The sequence below is a fragment of the Oncorhynchus kisutch genome, linkage group LG11 (genome assembly GCF_002021735.2).
Source record: "Oncorhynchus kisutch isolate 150728-3 linkage group LG11, Okis_V2, whole genome shotgun sequence".
NCBI classification, from domain to species: domain Eukaryota; kingdom Metazoa; phylum Chordata; class Actinopteri; order Salmoniformes; family Salmonidae; genus Oncorhynchus; species Oncorhynchus kisutch.
The window spans coordinates 70,577,216-70,594,365 of record NC_034184.2 but is presented as its reverse complement, the minus strand read 5'-3'; the positions used below and the strand labels follow the sequence as shown (position 1 = coordinate 70,594,365).

General features: G+C 44.9%; 1 protein-coding gene across 2 annotated transcripts in view; it reads left to right on the top strand.

The window, feature by feature from the left end:
- Positions 1–17,150, top strand: part of LOC109899313 (sodium channel protein type 4 subunit alpha B) — a 151,217-nt gene that overhangs the window by 97,767 nt on the left and 36,300 nt on the right. For both annotated transcript variants that reach the window (XM_031836227.1, XM_020494429.2), the window contains exons 14-15: positions 4,882–5,022; positions 5,261–5,596. In XM_031836227.1, the coding sequence (XP_031692087.1) occupies positions 4,882–5,022; positions 5,261–5,596 (477 nt within the window). The remainder of the gene's footprint in view (positions 1–4,881; positions 5,023–5,260; positions 5,597–17,150) is intronic.

The following is a 17,150-nucleotide window of genomic DNA, read 5'->3' as shown; positions in this document are numbered from 1 at the left end:
CCCCACAAGGTCAAATGCTATTTCGAGGGGGGTTAAAGTTTAGGGTTAAGGTTAACGTTAGAATTAGTGTTAGGGTTAGAATTAGGTTTAGAGTTAGGAGCTAGGGTTAGTTTTAAGGTTAGGAGCTAGGGTTAGGTTTAGAGTTAGGTTAGGTTTTTGGGTTAAGGTTATGGTAAGGTTTAGGTTAAGGGTAAGGGTTAGGGTTAGGGGTTAAGGAAAATAGGACTTTGAATGGGATTGAATTGTATGTCCCCACAAGATTAGCTGCACATGAATGTGTGTGTGTGTGTGTGTGTGTGTGTGTGTGTGTGTGTGTGCATGTGTGCGTGCGTGTGTCCATCCACACACGTTTGGCATTGAACAAGTGCTCCTCCTACAGGGGAAGCCAATATACCCTCTCTCTCTGTCATTAGCTGCATAGACAGCTGATTGACTGACTGACTTATCACCAGATAAAGAGCATCCCATGGGAAGAAACTATCTATCCATAGGGTGTTTGTGAGTCCGTATTAATCCCATTCAGAATTCCACTTTACAATATATCCAGTAACCAAGTTGGCTGTCGTTCTTTTCCCCTATGGGCTATAGTAGCCACGCAATGGAAATTGATATTTAAATTAAAATGGACACATTCAGTATAATAGCCAACATAGCATAGGACTAGGAAATATAATTATCTACCACTATTTGAGCTATATGATTAACCTTCGTGTTAACTTAGTGTATAAGGTTTAGCCTAGCGTTATAGCACTATACTGTATACTACCCGTTGGTAACTCTTTAGTGGGGATTTCATTGTAACACCATTGGGATGGATGGAGATTGGAGGAGGGGTGAGCCAGCCAACTACGCCACATATACATAATACATTAACAACTGTAAGTGCTGTTATTGTGCAGTGGAAACGTCTAGGAGCAACAACGGCTTAGCTGCGAAGTGGTAGGCCACACAATCTCACAGAATGGGACAGCCGTTTGCTGAAGAACGTAGCGTGTAAATATCATCTGTCCTCCGTTGCAACATTCACTACTGAGTTCCAAACTGCCTCTGGAAGCAAAGTCAGCACAAGAATTGTTCGTCAGGAGCTTCATGAAATGGGTTTCCATGGCCGAGCAGCCGCACACATCGCCATGCGCAATGCCAAGCGTCAGCTGGAGTGGTGTAAATTTAGCCTCCATTGGACTCTGGAGAAGTGGAAACGCAGTCTCTGGAGTGATGAATCACGCTTCACCATCTGGAAGTCCAACAGAAAAATCTGGGTTTGGCGGATGCCAGGAAAACGCTACCTGCCCCAATGCATAGGTCCAACTGTAAAATTTGGTCGAGGAAGAATAATAGTCTGGGGCTGTTTTTCATGGTTCGGGCTAGGCCCCTTGCTCCAGTGAAGGGAAATCTTAACACTACAGCATAATGACATTCTAGGTGATTCTGTGCTTTCAACTTTGTGGCAACAGTTTTGGGAAGGCTTTTTCCTGTTTCTGCGTGACAATGTCCCCGTGCACAAAGCGAGGTCCATAAAGAAATGGTTTGTCTAGATTGGTGTGGAAGAACTTGACTGGCCAACACAGAGTACTGACATCAACCCCATCAAACAACTTTGGAATGAATTGGAACGCTAACTGCGAGCCAGGCCTAATCGCCCAACATCAGTGTCCGACTTTACTAATGCTCTTGTGACTGAATAGAAGTAAATCCCCACAGCAATGTTCCAACATCTCGTGGAAAGCCTTCCCAGAAGAGTGGAGGCTGTTATATCAGCAACTCCATAATAATGGCTATGGTTTTGGAATGAGATGTTCGATGAGCAGGTGTCCATATACTTTTGGCCATGTAGTGTGTCATCATGCGAGGTGAGTGTGGGGATTTGACACACAATCATCTCACCAGTGTCATGCTCGCTAAGAGGCAACTCATGGTTGACGCAAGAGTCAGCATCGACCATAAACAGTCTATGTTATACTATTGAGTTACTTGTGCTGTTGTGGGATGATATATGAGGTGTTGAGATGTGTCTCCTGTAGGCTGTCTTGAAATGGGGGAGCGTTGTGTGTAGATTTGTTGTGTTCGTAATTTTTTAAGGTCAACCTTAGCCTGCAAACTTAAAAGGGAACGTTCTAAAATGTTCAACATCAAATTGATCATCTCCAGCACCACTGCAACGTCAACATATGTGAAAACACCAGGTTTTATTGTTTCAAAATAACAATAGAAGGAGCCACTGATGACATCATGTGATTTTAAACAGCTATGGCAAGCAGGCAAAGGTTAGTAAGTAAAGCCCAGTCCCAAAAATCTGCCTACACCCTCAGACACCTCTTTTGATCTCAAACAATTGAATGAAGATGGTTATTCAGCGGACCCTATGGTGTTTTGCTCTATCACTCTCTGAGATGGCAGCATGGGATGGGGGTGGTGGTGTGTTTGTAGGACAAGTGTAGTGGGGCAGAAAATAGAAAAGCCAGACACCTAATTACACCTGTCGCAGCCGGGCACCAAGTGTGGCTAGACCAGCACAGGGTGTCCAGGGCTGTGTCGCCTCCAACTTCCATCCTCAAACACACACATGCACACACATACATGCACGCATGCACACATACACACATACACGTATGGTTTGTTCCCCTGGGTAATATGGGGACACGCTAGACACTCCCACATAACATGTTTTTTTTTTCCCTTTGCCAGAAGTAGTGTGAAATCTCAGAACCATAGAACATTGTCAATTTTGATTGACGCTGGCTGCAAAGATATACTACATGGATGGTTACCAAGAAACAGATGAATGACATGACAATTCGTTGATTTGGATTGATTTGATTGATGCGTTGGTACAACATTAATAAGCCTTTGGAGAAACACAGAGAGAAGCGTCTCAGGTAAACCCAAAACATGCATTTTTGGTCTAGGATGTTTCGTTATTATAGGCCCTATTAAATCAGAGTGTTTCATTTATGAAGCTCGTGTTAGGATGTGGGAAAAAAATCTAAATTTGACTACAAAATTATGTTTGCAATCATTACACGATGGTAATGAAATTCCATCATGAAACTGCATGCACGGTTGACATTTACAAAACCGAGGAAAAGTGGCCCTGTGTCTAAGGGGCTATGGTTGCCATGTGCAAATTCAGGCAGGCAGGCACGCAAGCATGGAGGCACGCGGACAGATACACCCCACCCCCCCACACACACACACTAAACACACACACTAAACACACACAGACCTACAGCCCAGAGGAGCAGGTTCTCTTGTTTAACATGGACATGGAGAGCTTCTGTTCCCGTTGGAGGCTGACATTTAAAACCAGGCCCAAATCACACCTGCTGTTTACATTCCTAGTGTTACACATCAGGGCCCTTCTCCGTCCACACTCTGCCGCTTACAGGGACCAGACCTGCCGGCTAGGTTTTTATAGCTATTTGATCTAGCAGTCTGGTCACTGTAAGATGTTGTTTGTCACTAACTTTTTAATCAATGTGAAAGTAATAACATCTTAATTGTCCAATAAAGCTTTATTAAAACTCCTCTCCTTCTCTCTCCTCCCAGGCTTTATTAAAACTCCTCTCCTTCTCTCTCCTCCCAGGCTTTATTAAAACTCCTCTCCTTCTCTCTCCTCCCAGGCTTTATTAAAACTCCTCTCCCTCTCTCTCCTCCCAGGCTTTATTAAAACTCCTCTCCTTCTCTCTCCTCCCAGGCTTTATTAAAACTCCTCTCCTTCTCTCTCCTCCCAGGCTTTATTAAAACTCCTCTCCTTCTCTCTCTTCCCAGGCTTTATTAAAACTCCTCTCCCTCTCTCCTCCCAGGCTTTATTAAAACTCCTCTCCTTCTCTCTCCTCCCAGGCTTTATTAAAACTCCTCTCCCTCTCTCTCCTCCCAGGCTTTATTAAAACTCCTCTCCCTCTCTCTCCTCCCAGGCTTTATTAAAACTCCTCTCCTTCTCTCTCCTCCCAGGCTTTATTAAAACTCCTCTCCTTCTCTCTCCTCCCAGGCTTTATTAAAACTCCTCTCCTTCTCTCTCCTCCCAGGCTTTATTAAAACTCCTCTCCTTCTCTCTCCTCCCAGGCTTTATTAAAACTCCTCTCCCTCTCTCTCCTCCCAGGCTTTATTAAAACTCCTCTCCTTCTCTCTCCTCCCAGGCTTTATTAAAACTCCTCTCCTTCTCTCTCCTCCCAGGCTTTATTAAAACTCCTCTCCTTCTCTCTCCTCCCAGGCTTTATTAAAACTCCTCTCCCTCTCTCTCCTCCCAGGCTTTATTAAAACTCCTCTCCTTCTCTCTCCTCCCAGGCTTTATTAAAACTCCTCTCCTTCTCTCTCCTCCCAGGCTTTATTAAAACTCCTCTCCCTCTCTCTCCTCCCAGGCTTTATTAACACACCTCTCCCTCTCTCTTCCTCCCAGGCTTTATTAACACACCTCTCCCTCTCTCTCCTCCCAGGCTTTATTAACACACCTCTCCCTCTCTCTTCCTCCCAGGCTTTATTAACACACCTCTCCCTCTCTCTTCCTCCCAGGCTTTATTAACACACCTCTCCCTCTCTCTCCTCCCAGGCTTTATTAACACACCTCTTCCTCTCTCTTCCTCCCAGGCTTTATTAACACACCTCTCCCTCTCTCTCCTCCCAGGCTTTATTAACACACCTCTCCCTCTCTCTCCTCCCAGGCTTTATTAAAACTCCTCTCCTTCTCTCTCCTCCCAGGCTTTATTAAAACTCCTCTCCTTCTCTCTCCTCCCAGGCTTTATTAAAACTCCTCTCCTTCTCTCTCCTCCCAGGCTTTATTAACACACCTCTCCTTCTCTCTCCTCCCAGGCTTTATTAACACACCTCTCCCTCTCTCTCCTCCCAGGCTTTATTAACACACCTCTCCCTCTCTCTTCCTCCCAGGTGCTCAACCTTTTCCTAGCCTTGCTGCTTAGCTCATTCAGCTCGGACAACCTCTCGGCACCCGACGATGATGGCGAGATGAACAACCTACAGATTGCCATTGGCCGCATCAAAAGCGGCATGGGCTGGCTCCGAAGCCAGGTTGGGCACTTGATTTTAAACAGCTATTCATTGTTTAATTACATTTTCATTCTCTACTTTTTTTTTACTATTTAGCATAGATTCAAAATAAGATACAGCATGAAATGTAGTATGGGCTACGAGTAAAAATGAAACAACCAATATCAACCAAACAAACAAACTAATCACAAAACCCCCAAAAATAACATGCAAAAAAAATAAGTTAATCTTCTAAACGCAGTTCATTACTTCGTTGCAGATCTGCGACTTCTTCAATGGCAACTTCAAGCGGCGGCGGCAGAAGAGCAAAGAAGCCGAGGCCATGCTGAAGCTCAAGAGGCTGAGCCACAGTGCTCCGCTTGGGGAGGTGGGCAACGGGACAGTGGTGGCGGTGGCGGGAGGGATTGGACGCCACGGGGAGAAGATTATGGTCCCGGAGGTGGACGACAGCTACATGACCAACCCCAACCTGACCATCAGCGTGCCCATCGCTCCTGGCGAGTCGGACGTGGAGTTCCCTGAGGACGAGGATGAGGAGGAAGAGGGGGAGAGCGAGAGCTCAGAGGAGGAGGTGGAGGAGGAGGAGAGCAAGCAGGTAGGATGGGAGTTTGGGTTGGTGGAAGTGAAGGGTACCGATATGGAAGTCTATATCGATATCACTCACATTTTTGTGATACAAGCCATTAATGGGCCACTGTACTATATCAGATATTGTTATCTCCAAACATGAAATCAAATCAAATCAAATTTTATTAGTCACATACACGTGTTCAGCAGATGATATTGCAGGTGTATTGAAATGCTTGTGTTTCTAGCTCCAACAGTGCAGTAGTATCTAACATGTAATATCTAACAATTACACAACAATAGACACAATACACACAAATCTAAAGTAACGGAATGGAATAAAAAATATTTGGACGAGCAATGTCAGAGCTGCAAAGACTAAGATACAGTAGAATAGGATATAATACAGTATATACATATGAGATGAGTAATGCAAAACATGTAAACATTATTAAAGTGACTAATGTTCCATTATTAATGTGGCCAGTGATTTCAAGACTATATATATAGGGCAGCAGCCTCTAATGGGCTAATGATGGCTATTTAACAGTCTGATGGCCTTGAGATAGAAGATGTTTTTCAGTTTCTTGGTCCCAGCTTTGATGCACCTGTACTGACCACACCTTCTGGATGAAAGTGGGGTGAACAGGCAGTGGCTCGGGTGGTTGTTGTCCTTGATGATCTTTTTGGCCTTCCTGTGATATCGGGTGCTGTCGGTGCCCTGGAGGGCAGGTAGTTTGCCCCCAGTGATGCGTTGGGCGGACCGCACCACCCTCTGGAGAGCCCTGCGGTTGTGGGCGGTGCAGTTGCCGTACAGGTGGTGAAACAGCCCGACAGGATGCTTTCAATTGTGCATCTGTAAAAGTTTGTGAGGGTTTTAGGTGTCAAGACAATTTTTGCCTTCTTCACCACAGTCTATGTAGGTGGACCATTTCAGTCTGTCAGTGATGTGTATGCCGAGGAACATGAAGCTCCACCTTCCCCACTGCGGTCCCGTCAATGTGGATAGGGGGGTGCTCCCTCTGCTGTTTCTTGAAGTCCACAATCAGCTCCTTTGTTTTGTTGATGTTGGGTGAGAGGTTACTTTCCTGGCACCACACTCCCAGGGCCCTCACCTCCTCCCTGTAGGCTGTCTCATCATTGTTGGTAATCAGGCCTACTACTGTTGTGTCGTCTGCAAACTTGATGATTGAGTTGTAGGCGTGCATGGCCAAGCAGTCATGGGTGAACAGGGAGTACAGGAGGGGGCTGAGCACGCATCCTTGTGGGGCTCCAGTGTTGAGGATCAGTGAAGTGGAGGTGTTGTTTCCTACCTTCACCACCTGGGGGTGGCCAGTCAGGAAGTACAGGACCCAGTTGCACAGGGCGGGGTTCAGGCCCAGGGTCTCGAGCTTAATGATGAGCTTGGAGGGTACTATGTTGTTGAATGCTGAGCCGATAGTCATTTAGTTCAGTTACTTTTGCTTTTTGGGTACAGGAACAATAGTGGACATTTTGAAGCATGTGGGGAGAGCAGACTGGGATAGGGAAAGATTGAATATGTCCGTAAACACTCCAGCCAACTGGTCTGTGCATGCTTTCAAGGACGCGGCTAGGGATACCGTCTGGGCCGGCAGCCTTGCGAGGGTTAACACGCTTAAATGTCTTACTCACGTCGGCCACGGAGAAGGAGAGCCCACAGTCCTTGTTAGCGGCCCCGCGTCGGTGGCAATGTGTTATCCTCAAAGTGGGGCGAAGAAGGTGTTTTGCTTGTTCGGAAGCAAGACGTCGGTGTCTGCGACAGAGGGAATAACTCCACTGTTTGTATTCTGCCATATTCCCAGTCACCTTGCCTTGATTAAATGCGATGGTTTGTGCTTTCAGTTTTGCGCGAATGCTGGCATCTATCCATGGTTTCTGGTTAGGGTAGGTTTTAATAGTTACAGTGGGTATCTCCTATACAATTCCTGGTAAACTCAGTCACCGGATCAGTGTATTCGTCAATGTTATTTTCAGAGGCTACCCGAAACATATCCCAGTCCGTGTAATCAAAACAATCTTGAAGCGTGGATTCCGATTGGTCAGACCAGCGAATAGTCCTTAGCACGGGTACCTCGTGTTTGAGTTTCTGCCTATAGGAAGGGAGTAGGAAAATGGAGTCGTTACATCATAGAGGCTAATATTTTCTACTTTAATTAGTGATTGACTTCAGACGGCAGACTGCTGCTAGGTACGGAAAAATGACAGAGTTGGTCTTGTCTTACTGTAGGCATTGCCATGTGTGCTTGTCTCCCTCATGTTAGAACTGTCATGTTTATTGTGTCTACTAAATGTGGGTCAGATGTATGTATGAGTTTTTCTAGTCTTCTGGTCCACCCTCTCTTTTCTCTCCTCTCTCTCTCCCCCGTCATCTTTTTCTCTCTTTCTCTCTCTCTCTTTCTCTCTCTGGCCTGAGAGGTTGCTTAGCCGTCCAATAACTGACTGTTGAGCAGACAGGAAAGAGAGCCCTTATCTCCCTCTCTCTTTTTCTCTCACCCTCTACTCTCCACGCTCCACCCTCCTCTCTCTCTCATTCCATCCCTCTCCCTCCATCTGAAGTGAGCCGCTCCAAGCCCACGCACAATGGCTATTTTCATGCCATGTTTTGTTTTCTCACTTCCTCCAGAGCAATTTGGCCCTGAGCGGACACTTCCCAAAATGGATGCCCTGTCCAATTTTGCACCTTGTAAAGATTTATACTAGTATTTCTGTAGTTGTGTACTTCTTCCATTTGGTAACAATGGCCCAGTATATTGCCGCCCAATATTGCCGCCCAATCAGGAATATGGAATAAGATCCTTGAGGGAAAGTGCATTTTGTTGCCTGCATTTGTCTTTCACCTAACTGTCTCTTTGTCTGCATCCATTAAAATGGGTTGAATTGAACTGAGCTAGATTGTGGCCCATTACCTTGTTGTCTGGGGGTTAGGGTTAGTTTCAAAGATGAATTTATGTTGATAAGGAGACGTGAAATGAGCCAGGCTTCGGGAATAAATATAAAACTTAGTTAAAGTTGAAAAGGTTGTGAGCTGAGAGAAGGAGAGCGGGCTTGGCACACCACTAGCGTATACTACTTGGTTTGCAAATGTTTATGGAACATTTTGCAAATGTTTTAGGAAACATGATACAGCATTCTCAACATGTATGGAACAGGTTGTTAATATATATACACTACCGTTCAAACGTATGTGGTCACTTAGAAATGTCCTTGTTTTTGAAAGAAAAGCCATTCTTTGTCTAATAAAATAACATTAAATTGATCAGAAATACAGTGTAGACATTGTTAATGTTGTAAATGACTATTGTAGCTGGAAACGGCTGATCTTTAATGGAATATCTACATAGGCGTACAGAGGCCCATTATCAGCAACCATCACTCCTGTGTTCCAATGGCACGTTGTGTTAGCTAATCCAAGTTAATCATTTTAAAAGGCTATTTGATCATTGGAAAACCATTTTGCAATTATGATAACTGTTGTGCTGATTTAAAGAAGCAATACAACTGGCCTTCTTTAGACTAGTTGAGTATCTGGAGCATCAGCATTTGTGGGTTCAGGCTCAAATTGTCCAAAAACAATTGGCACAGTCAACCTAGTGTATGTGAACTTCTGACCCACTGGAATTGTGAAACACTGAATGATAAGTGAAATAATCTGTCTGTAAAGAATTGTTGGAAAAATTACTTGTGTCATGCACAAATTAGATGTCCTAACCGACTTGCCAAAACTATAGTTTGTTAACGAGAGAGAGAGAGAGAGAGAGAGAGAGATGTTTACGTCTGTTTTCTCTTCCGTTCTCTCTGCCTCCATTTGTCTATCTCTCCCTCCGTCCCTCTAAACAGAGCTGACTTATCTGTGTCAGTTTGTCTCTTTGCACACCTGTGCTCCAATTAGTTTTAAGAGAGCGGTCACGTCTTGCCCACCCGCTTTAATCTTACTATGCACCTGTCCTCTCACCGTCCCTTGTTCTCTCTTTCTCTCTTTTATCCCTTCACTCACTCCATCTCTGTACACCTGCCTGTCTACCCACTCACTCTGTTTTATCTTTATCCCTACACCTGTCCCTGACTCCTCCCCCCCTCTCTCTCTCTCTCTTGCTCTCGCTCTCTTGCTCTCTTCCTCTCTCTCTCTCTGTCTCTCTCTCTCCCTCTCTCCCCCCCCTCTCTCTCGCGCTCTCGCTCTCTTGCTCTCTTCCTCTCTCTCTCTCTGTCTCTCCCCCCCCCCTCTCTCTCTTGCTTTCTTTTAAGAGAACCTGTTATATGCATGTCACCCATGGAGGCTGTATCAGGTTTGCTGTAGCTCACTGTGTAGATAATCAGGAAGTACACGCAGGGTTCCCTAGCCAGTCTCCCGTACAGAGCAGTCATCTGCATCTATCCAGCTAACCGTGTCCTCAGATGCATACCTGTCGCTATCCTTTATTAGGAAATGGGCAGCGAGAGAACATGGCCCTGAAACATTAGTTAGCACCTAAAAGATAATTAGAACAATTCAAAACATTGGAAACCAGGCAACAGTTAACATGTTGTCCCACACAAATGATTGGGCCAATTTCAGTTATCGTGTGTGACCACAGATTATCCATTGTATTGACCAGATACTCAAGTGGCCACTCTGACAATGCTAGCAGTGCTAGCTGTGCCATTAGAGATTCTGGGTTCGAGTCCAGGCTCTGTTGCAGCCAGCCGCACAACTGGCCCAGCGTCGTCCGGGTTAGGGGAGGGTTTGGCCGGCAGGGATGTCCTTGTTCCATCTCGCACTAGTGACTCCTGTAGCGGGCCAGGCGCAGTCCACGCTGACACGGTTCGCCAAGTGCACGGTGTTTCCTCCAACACATTGGTGCGTCCGGGTTAAGTGGGCATTGTGTCAAGAAGCAGTGTGGCTTGGTTGGGTTGTGTTTCGGAGTTGCAGCGATGAGACAAGACTGTAACTACCAATTGGATACCATACATTTGGGGAGAAAACAGGGTAAAAAATAAATAATAATACAAATACAAAATGAGAAAATGGAAGGCAGTTAGCCTGAACCAGTCTCCTTAGCTAATAACCCCCCTGTACTCCATATAATGTGCCAAAGAGACTGGCCTTTCTGCCATCTTCAAACATGAACATTCTATCATTAATGAGCTTGAGGAGAACAGAGGATTTTATCCTGATTCGATGACCCTCATTGCTATCATCCAATTGGAACTAGCTTTTTTATCTCCACAGAACACTGTTGGTATCCTCTTGCTAAACAACCTTTTTTTTTGTCTGTCCAGATGAAACTTTCCATCTGGGGTGGCAGGTAGCCTAGTGGTTAGAACATTGGGCCAGTTACCAAAATGTTGTTAGTTCAAATTCCTGAAACCTGTCGTTTTGCCCCATTCGGCCGTCATTGTAAATAAGAATTTGTTCTTAACTGACTTGCCTAGTTAGATAAAGAATAAAATAAAATTGCTCGCTCAGATATACATTCTCAAAGTAAATACATACTTCAATTCCAACCACAAAATGTCTTTGTTTTGATTTCAAGCCTCAAAATGCAAAAACATGTTTTATTGTCACATACGCTGGATAGGCGGAGTGAATGTAGTAGTTTTACAGGGTCAGCCAAAGTAGTACAGATCCCCTGGAGCAAGGGTTGTGTCCAACGCTAACCGTTAGGCTACCGTACCTGTCACCACAGGCTACATGCCGCCACTTGTCTAGCTAAGAGTTAATGTTTGTTTTTGACTTTCTTATGAATTCAAATTATATTTTCGAGTCTGCACATGTTGTCATGGAAAATGTTATTTCCAACAACCAATAAGGAACTCTTACCCTAAATCCAGTGCATATTTAAAGTTGAGATTGCCGAAATGCCAGTCTCTTTGGCAATGACCAGGATCTAGTGGCAAGGAATGGAATGTTAGTTAAAGAGACTGGTACTCAGACTGAGGGGGTTCCATTCATTTTGCCCGGGCACCCATGTAGAAGTGTTATGCACCGGCTTAATGTAGACAGTCGGGAGAGGGCACAACAAAGCCTATTCCCCCTCGGGAAACTAAAAAGATTTGGCATGGATCCTGAGATCCCCAAAAGGTTCTACAGCTGCAACATCGAGAGGATCCTGACTGGGTGCATCACTGCCTGGTACGGCAATTGCTCGGCCTCGGACCGCAAGGCACTTACAGAGGGTAGTGTGTACGGTCCAGTACATCACTGGGGCTAAGCTGCCTGCCATCCAGGACCTCTACACCAGGCAGAGTCAGGGGAAGGCCCAAAAAATTGTCAAAGACCCCAGCCACCCCAGTCATAGATTGTTCTCTCTACTATCGCATGGCAAGCGGTACCGGAGTGCCAAGTCTAGGACAAAAAGGCTTCTCAACAGTTTTTACCCCCAAGCCATAAGACTCCCGAACAGGTAATTAAATGGCTACCTGGACTATTTGCATTATGTGCCCCCCCCAACCCCTCTTTTTACGCTGCTGCTACTCTCTGTTTATCATATATGCATAGTCACTTTAACTATACATTCATGTACATACTACCTCAGTTGGGCCGACCAACCAGTGCTCCCGCACATTGGCTAACCGGGCTATATGCATTGTGTCCCACCCACCACCCGCCAACCCCTCTTTTACGCTACTGCTACTCTCTGTTCATCATATATGCATAGTCACTTTAACCATATCTACATGTACATACTACCTCAATCAGCCTGACTAACTGGTGTCTGTATGTAGCCTCGCTACTTTTATAGCCTCGCTACTGTATATAGCCTGTCTTTTTACTGTTGTTTTATTTCTTTACCTACCTAATGTTCACGAAATACCTTTTTTGCACTATTGGTTAGAGCCTGTTTTTGGACGATGTACCATTCTGCCTTGTTGAAAACATGCCCGAGTTGTGCAGATGAATGTTACATTTGAGACGGGCGCGCTTCCGTCCGCGCTTTCGCCTGATGACATAACGTTCAACTGGGCCAGCATAACATAGCATCAGTATACTAGTAACAACTTAAGTATTACAAAAATGATATTTGATCAAATAAGCCACATGTTACAAATAAGCCATTCAATGTTTTCTTAAACAAATTCAACTCTCTCATTGACCTCCATACAAACACACAACAACAACAAAACGCCACTTGCTGGAGAAGATAGATTTTGGGCCCAGTTATCCCTCTCACTTCACCTCATCCTCTCTGGTTTGACTCACAAATGTCAGTTACTGTATTTACTATAGCTTCCGCCGTGTCGTTTTATAAATGCTGGATCTCTATGGCAAGATGCATCATTCACCCAAGTTTTGTCAAAATCAGGCGAGTTCTGTCTGAGATAATTGCGTGTGACTAACATACAAACAAATGAACAGACGAACAGATGAACAGATAAACAGACGAACGGATGGAGACCGATCCACAGTTGCCTTCTCGATTTCATGGTGGAGGACAATTAATTGTTACAATAGGTTAGCAGCAGGCAAACAGCGTCTCCGCTCTTGTTTTTACTATGAAGAGACTATGCAGCCGAGGCAGACACGGGCTCGTCCCTTTCACAACACCTCAACGTCAAAGTATGGCTGGGAGGGTGTGATAGAAAAAAGCAGCGCCCTACGTTAGCTCGCACCCGGGACAAATCTCCCATATGAGCTGTAATGCCACAGCCAGCTGAAAGACTGGGGACATTTAGATGGGATTGTTTCACCTCTGACGCCCACCTTACCTCTTCTTCAGTCAACGGTCTCTCTGTCTGATTCATCACTACAGGGGCCAAGGCCCGGACCACTATGTACACTTCGGAGGGAAGGGTGTGTGTGCATGTATGTGTGTTTGTGGAGCCTGGAACCCTAGCTGCTGTTGACCATTCCTCACACCATTGTGCCATTGAGCCCTTGTACATCATAAGCATAGCTTTCTAACTGTAAAGTCAACTCCTTCGCTAATGACTTGATATTGTTTTAGCGGGAGGCTTATGTTGATTATCCCACTAACAGGGTTATTGTGCAAGGCTAATCTTGCTCAGATGAGCGTGGAGCTTAACATAGAGAGACCATGCTCATGTTACAGAGCTACACATCCTGCCGGTGTGTTTATAGTTCCCTTCTCCTAGAGGGTATACCTCAGCATACTCCACAACATGTGATTGTTATGATACAGGAACTAATTTGAAAGACAATTTGGAAATTGTCCTTACAAGTAAATTATGGGATTTGCATGTTATTGTAAATTCACAGTTGAGTCATTCAGAACTTTCTGAAAGTAATATTATAGCATGAAGCTACTGTACTGTATGTATTGCGATGCTTGCATTCTAAGTGTCTTACTAGTATGAATAAGAACATCTCGGGCCGCAAAGTGAAGTTGTGGGATTTGGAGAAGAGCAGGAATTGATCGGTGGGAGACACCAGGCAGCTGGTGGGAAGGCTCAGAGGCTCGGGTTCTCCAGGGACCAACGGTTGTGTAACGGCACACAGCTGTGTCCGAGCGCCGCACAGCGCAACCACGACAACGCTGCCACGGCAACAACCGGGTACATCTCAGATCCCAGAGGCTCTGAGACTGATGAGGAAATGGGATACATGATTTATCATTTATTGACGGAAAACATGCTTGAAATTGTTTTGGTAGGGATTTTTCTCGTAGCATATCAATGGCTCTAATGTAATGTCTAAATAAGGGTGAAAGCCAAGCTTCTTAGAGAAATGGGTATGCAGGCTTTTCCTCCAACCCTGCTGTAACACACCTGATTCAGCTTATCAGCTAATCAAGATCCTGGTAAACAGCTAATTAAAACCAGAATCAGGTATAGCCACTTTTCAGACATCTCCTTATTGTTTATGTTCTATAAAACATACACCTCCGTCTTCGACTCACCAGGTCAAGGATGGTGACACATTACTTTTGGAGTTTCTCATCAAGCTTCTTGTGTTGATCTTTGCAACCCCTTGAATACCTAAATCCCTTAATGTCTGCCACTACACCAATAACTCCTGATCCTTAACCTAGGGTGACCAACTTTAAAATACACAAACGAGGGACAACAGGATGATTTTGCGGGACATTCGCAGGACATTCGCAGCAAAATATAACATTGTTGTCCTGAAATATCACAAAAAATCCCTGCAAAATCCTGGAGGGACTAGTTATATACTTTCAAGGGAGTCCTTCTTCGTAGAGTGTGTGTGTGTGTGTGTGTGTGTGTGTGTGTGTGTGTGTGTGTGTGTGTGTGTGTGTGTGTGTGTGTGTGTGTGTGTGTGTGTGTGTGTGTGTGTGTGTGTGTGTGTGTGCAACACTGCTTAGTGCACAATTCTCTCTCCAGAGGGGCTATTTATAGGTATGTTATGTAGGGGGGGGGACAATGCACCTGGTATTTGTGATAGTTTCAAGTTTCAAGTTTATTTGTCACATGCACAAATATACTGAAATGCTTTAACTTGCAAGTATCTAATATTAAAATAGTATGACAAAAACAACATAAAAATAAGACAGAAGAGAGAGAACTAGAATATCATAAGAATGTAAGCTATGTACAGGGTCAGTGCCAGTAGCAAATGTACAATGTGCAGGGATGTACATGTAGGCAGGGATTTGGAGAAAGTGACTGGTAGCACGATAAACAATAATAACAATAATGATAATGATCATTATAATAATAATAATGATAATGCTAATAATACAAATGATATTAATGACAATGACAATAATAATGATAATAATAAAAATGATAAGATAATAATAATAATAATGCTAATAATAATGGCAATAATGACAATGATAATAATACAAATAATAATGTCAATGATAATGTCAATAATAATGATAATAATAAAAATGATAATGATAAAAACAAATTTATAATACAAATTATAATACAAATTATGATAATAATACTTATTATAATAATAATAGTAATAGTAAACAGTATGTCAGAACTATAAGTGTTGGGTGGGTATGTGATTGGTGTGTGTATGTAGGTGTATTTGTCTATTGGGACCATGGGCGTAGTGTACAACCAGTGTTATTGGTTCAGGTATACCAGACATACCAACTCCCCTGTCACCCCCTAAGCTGAGCACGATGGGCCTGTAAAACACAAAGGCTCATGGGATGCGCGCTCGACAGGCGGAGCAGTAATGTACATCGGATGATGTGTTGTTACAAGCCGGACATGGGTATGGTATAACCAGTAAAACTCAACAGATGACATGAGATGACATAAAAGGTTTATCTGTGTATCTAGAAGGATGAGCAAAAGAAAGCTTCATCGTCATGAAGTTGACCAGGACAGTGACTGTATTGGTTTTAGGTTGATGTCGTTGTTCTCGTTGGGCATTCGTGAGGTTATTGACAGTGGTAATAGAATACTGATCCTCTAAAGCCAAGAGAATGTAAAAGTGAAATTGGAGTAAAGGTTGTTTGTTGAAGGGCCCCCTCGCTGTATTGTCTGCAGAGAATGGCTGTATGACTGTATTGGTGATGAACAGTTGAGAGGATCTACTGTACTGTTAAGTAATCCCTCTCTATCTGAGCTGTGCTCTCCAATGGCATATTATTACGCAGGGTTACTGAATGATAGCATTCTTGAGGTTGGAGGGAATGCATAGAGAATTCCAAAATTCCAAATTACTTTAGTGAATAGATTAATAAAGGTATGGATTGACCTTCACTTTAGCCCACTTTACAAGTATGAAAACATCAGTCATACTTCTGTTTTGGGGTGCACCAACCCTTTAAATGCCACATGGCCATGGACATGAAGGATATGCATTAAATAATGATTTAACGTTGAGGGTTCATTATGCCCAAAGCTGACTTTTGTCACCCTGGAACTTCCTCTACCCACACTTTACTCTGTGTTTATGCCTGACTGTCTTCTTGACTCTGGTGTTGTCACCTCACCTGCAGCACAGACACTATAGTTACTCTGGAAACAGTCCACAGTGTCCCAGTGCAAATATTTAGTTCAAAAGTGGATGCAGCATTTTTCCATGTCCAAGGTAACAAAAGTATATCATAGAAAATATATAGATATACACTGACTATACAAAACATTAGGGGAGTTGGTGTCGGGACTGTGACCCTGAGGGGGCTGGGTGGTGAGAGGGGAGTCGGAGTCGGGACTGTGCCCCTGAGGGGGCTGGATGGTGAGAGGGGAGTCGGGGTCGGGACTGTGACCCTGAGGGGGCTGGGTGGTGAGAGGGGAGTCGGTGTCGGGACAGTGACCCTGAGGGGGCTGGGTGGTGAGAGGGGAGTCGGTGTCGGGACTGTGCCCCTGAGGGGGCTGGGTGGTGAGAGGGGAGTCGGTGTCGGGACTGTGCCCCTGAGGGGGCTGGGTGGTGAGGGGGGAGTTGTGTCGGGACTGTGCCCCTGAGGGGGCTGGGTGGTGAGAGGGGAGTCGGTGTCAAGACTGTGCCCCTGAGGGGGCTGGGTGGTGAGAGGGGAGTCTGTGTCGGGACTGTGCCCCTGAGGGGGCTGGGTGGTGAGAGGGGAGTCGGTGTCGGGACTGTGCCCCTGAGGGGGCTGGGTGGTGAGAGGGGAGTCGGTGTCGGGACAGTGACCCTGAGGGGGCTGGGTGGTGAGAGTGGAGTTGGGACTGTGCCC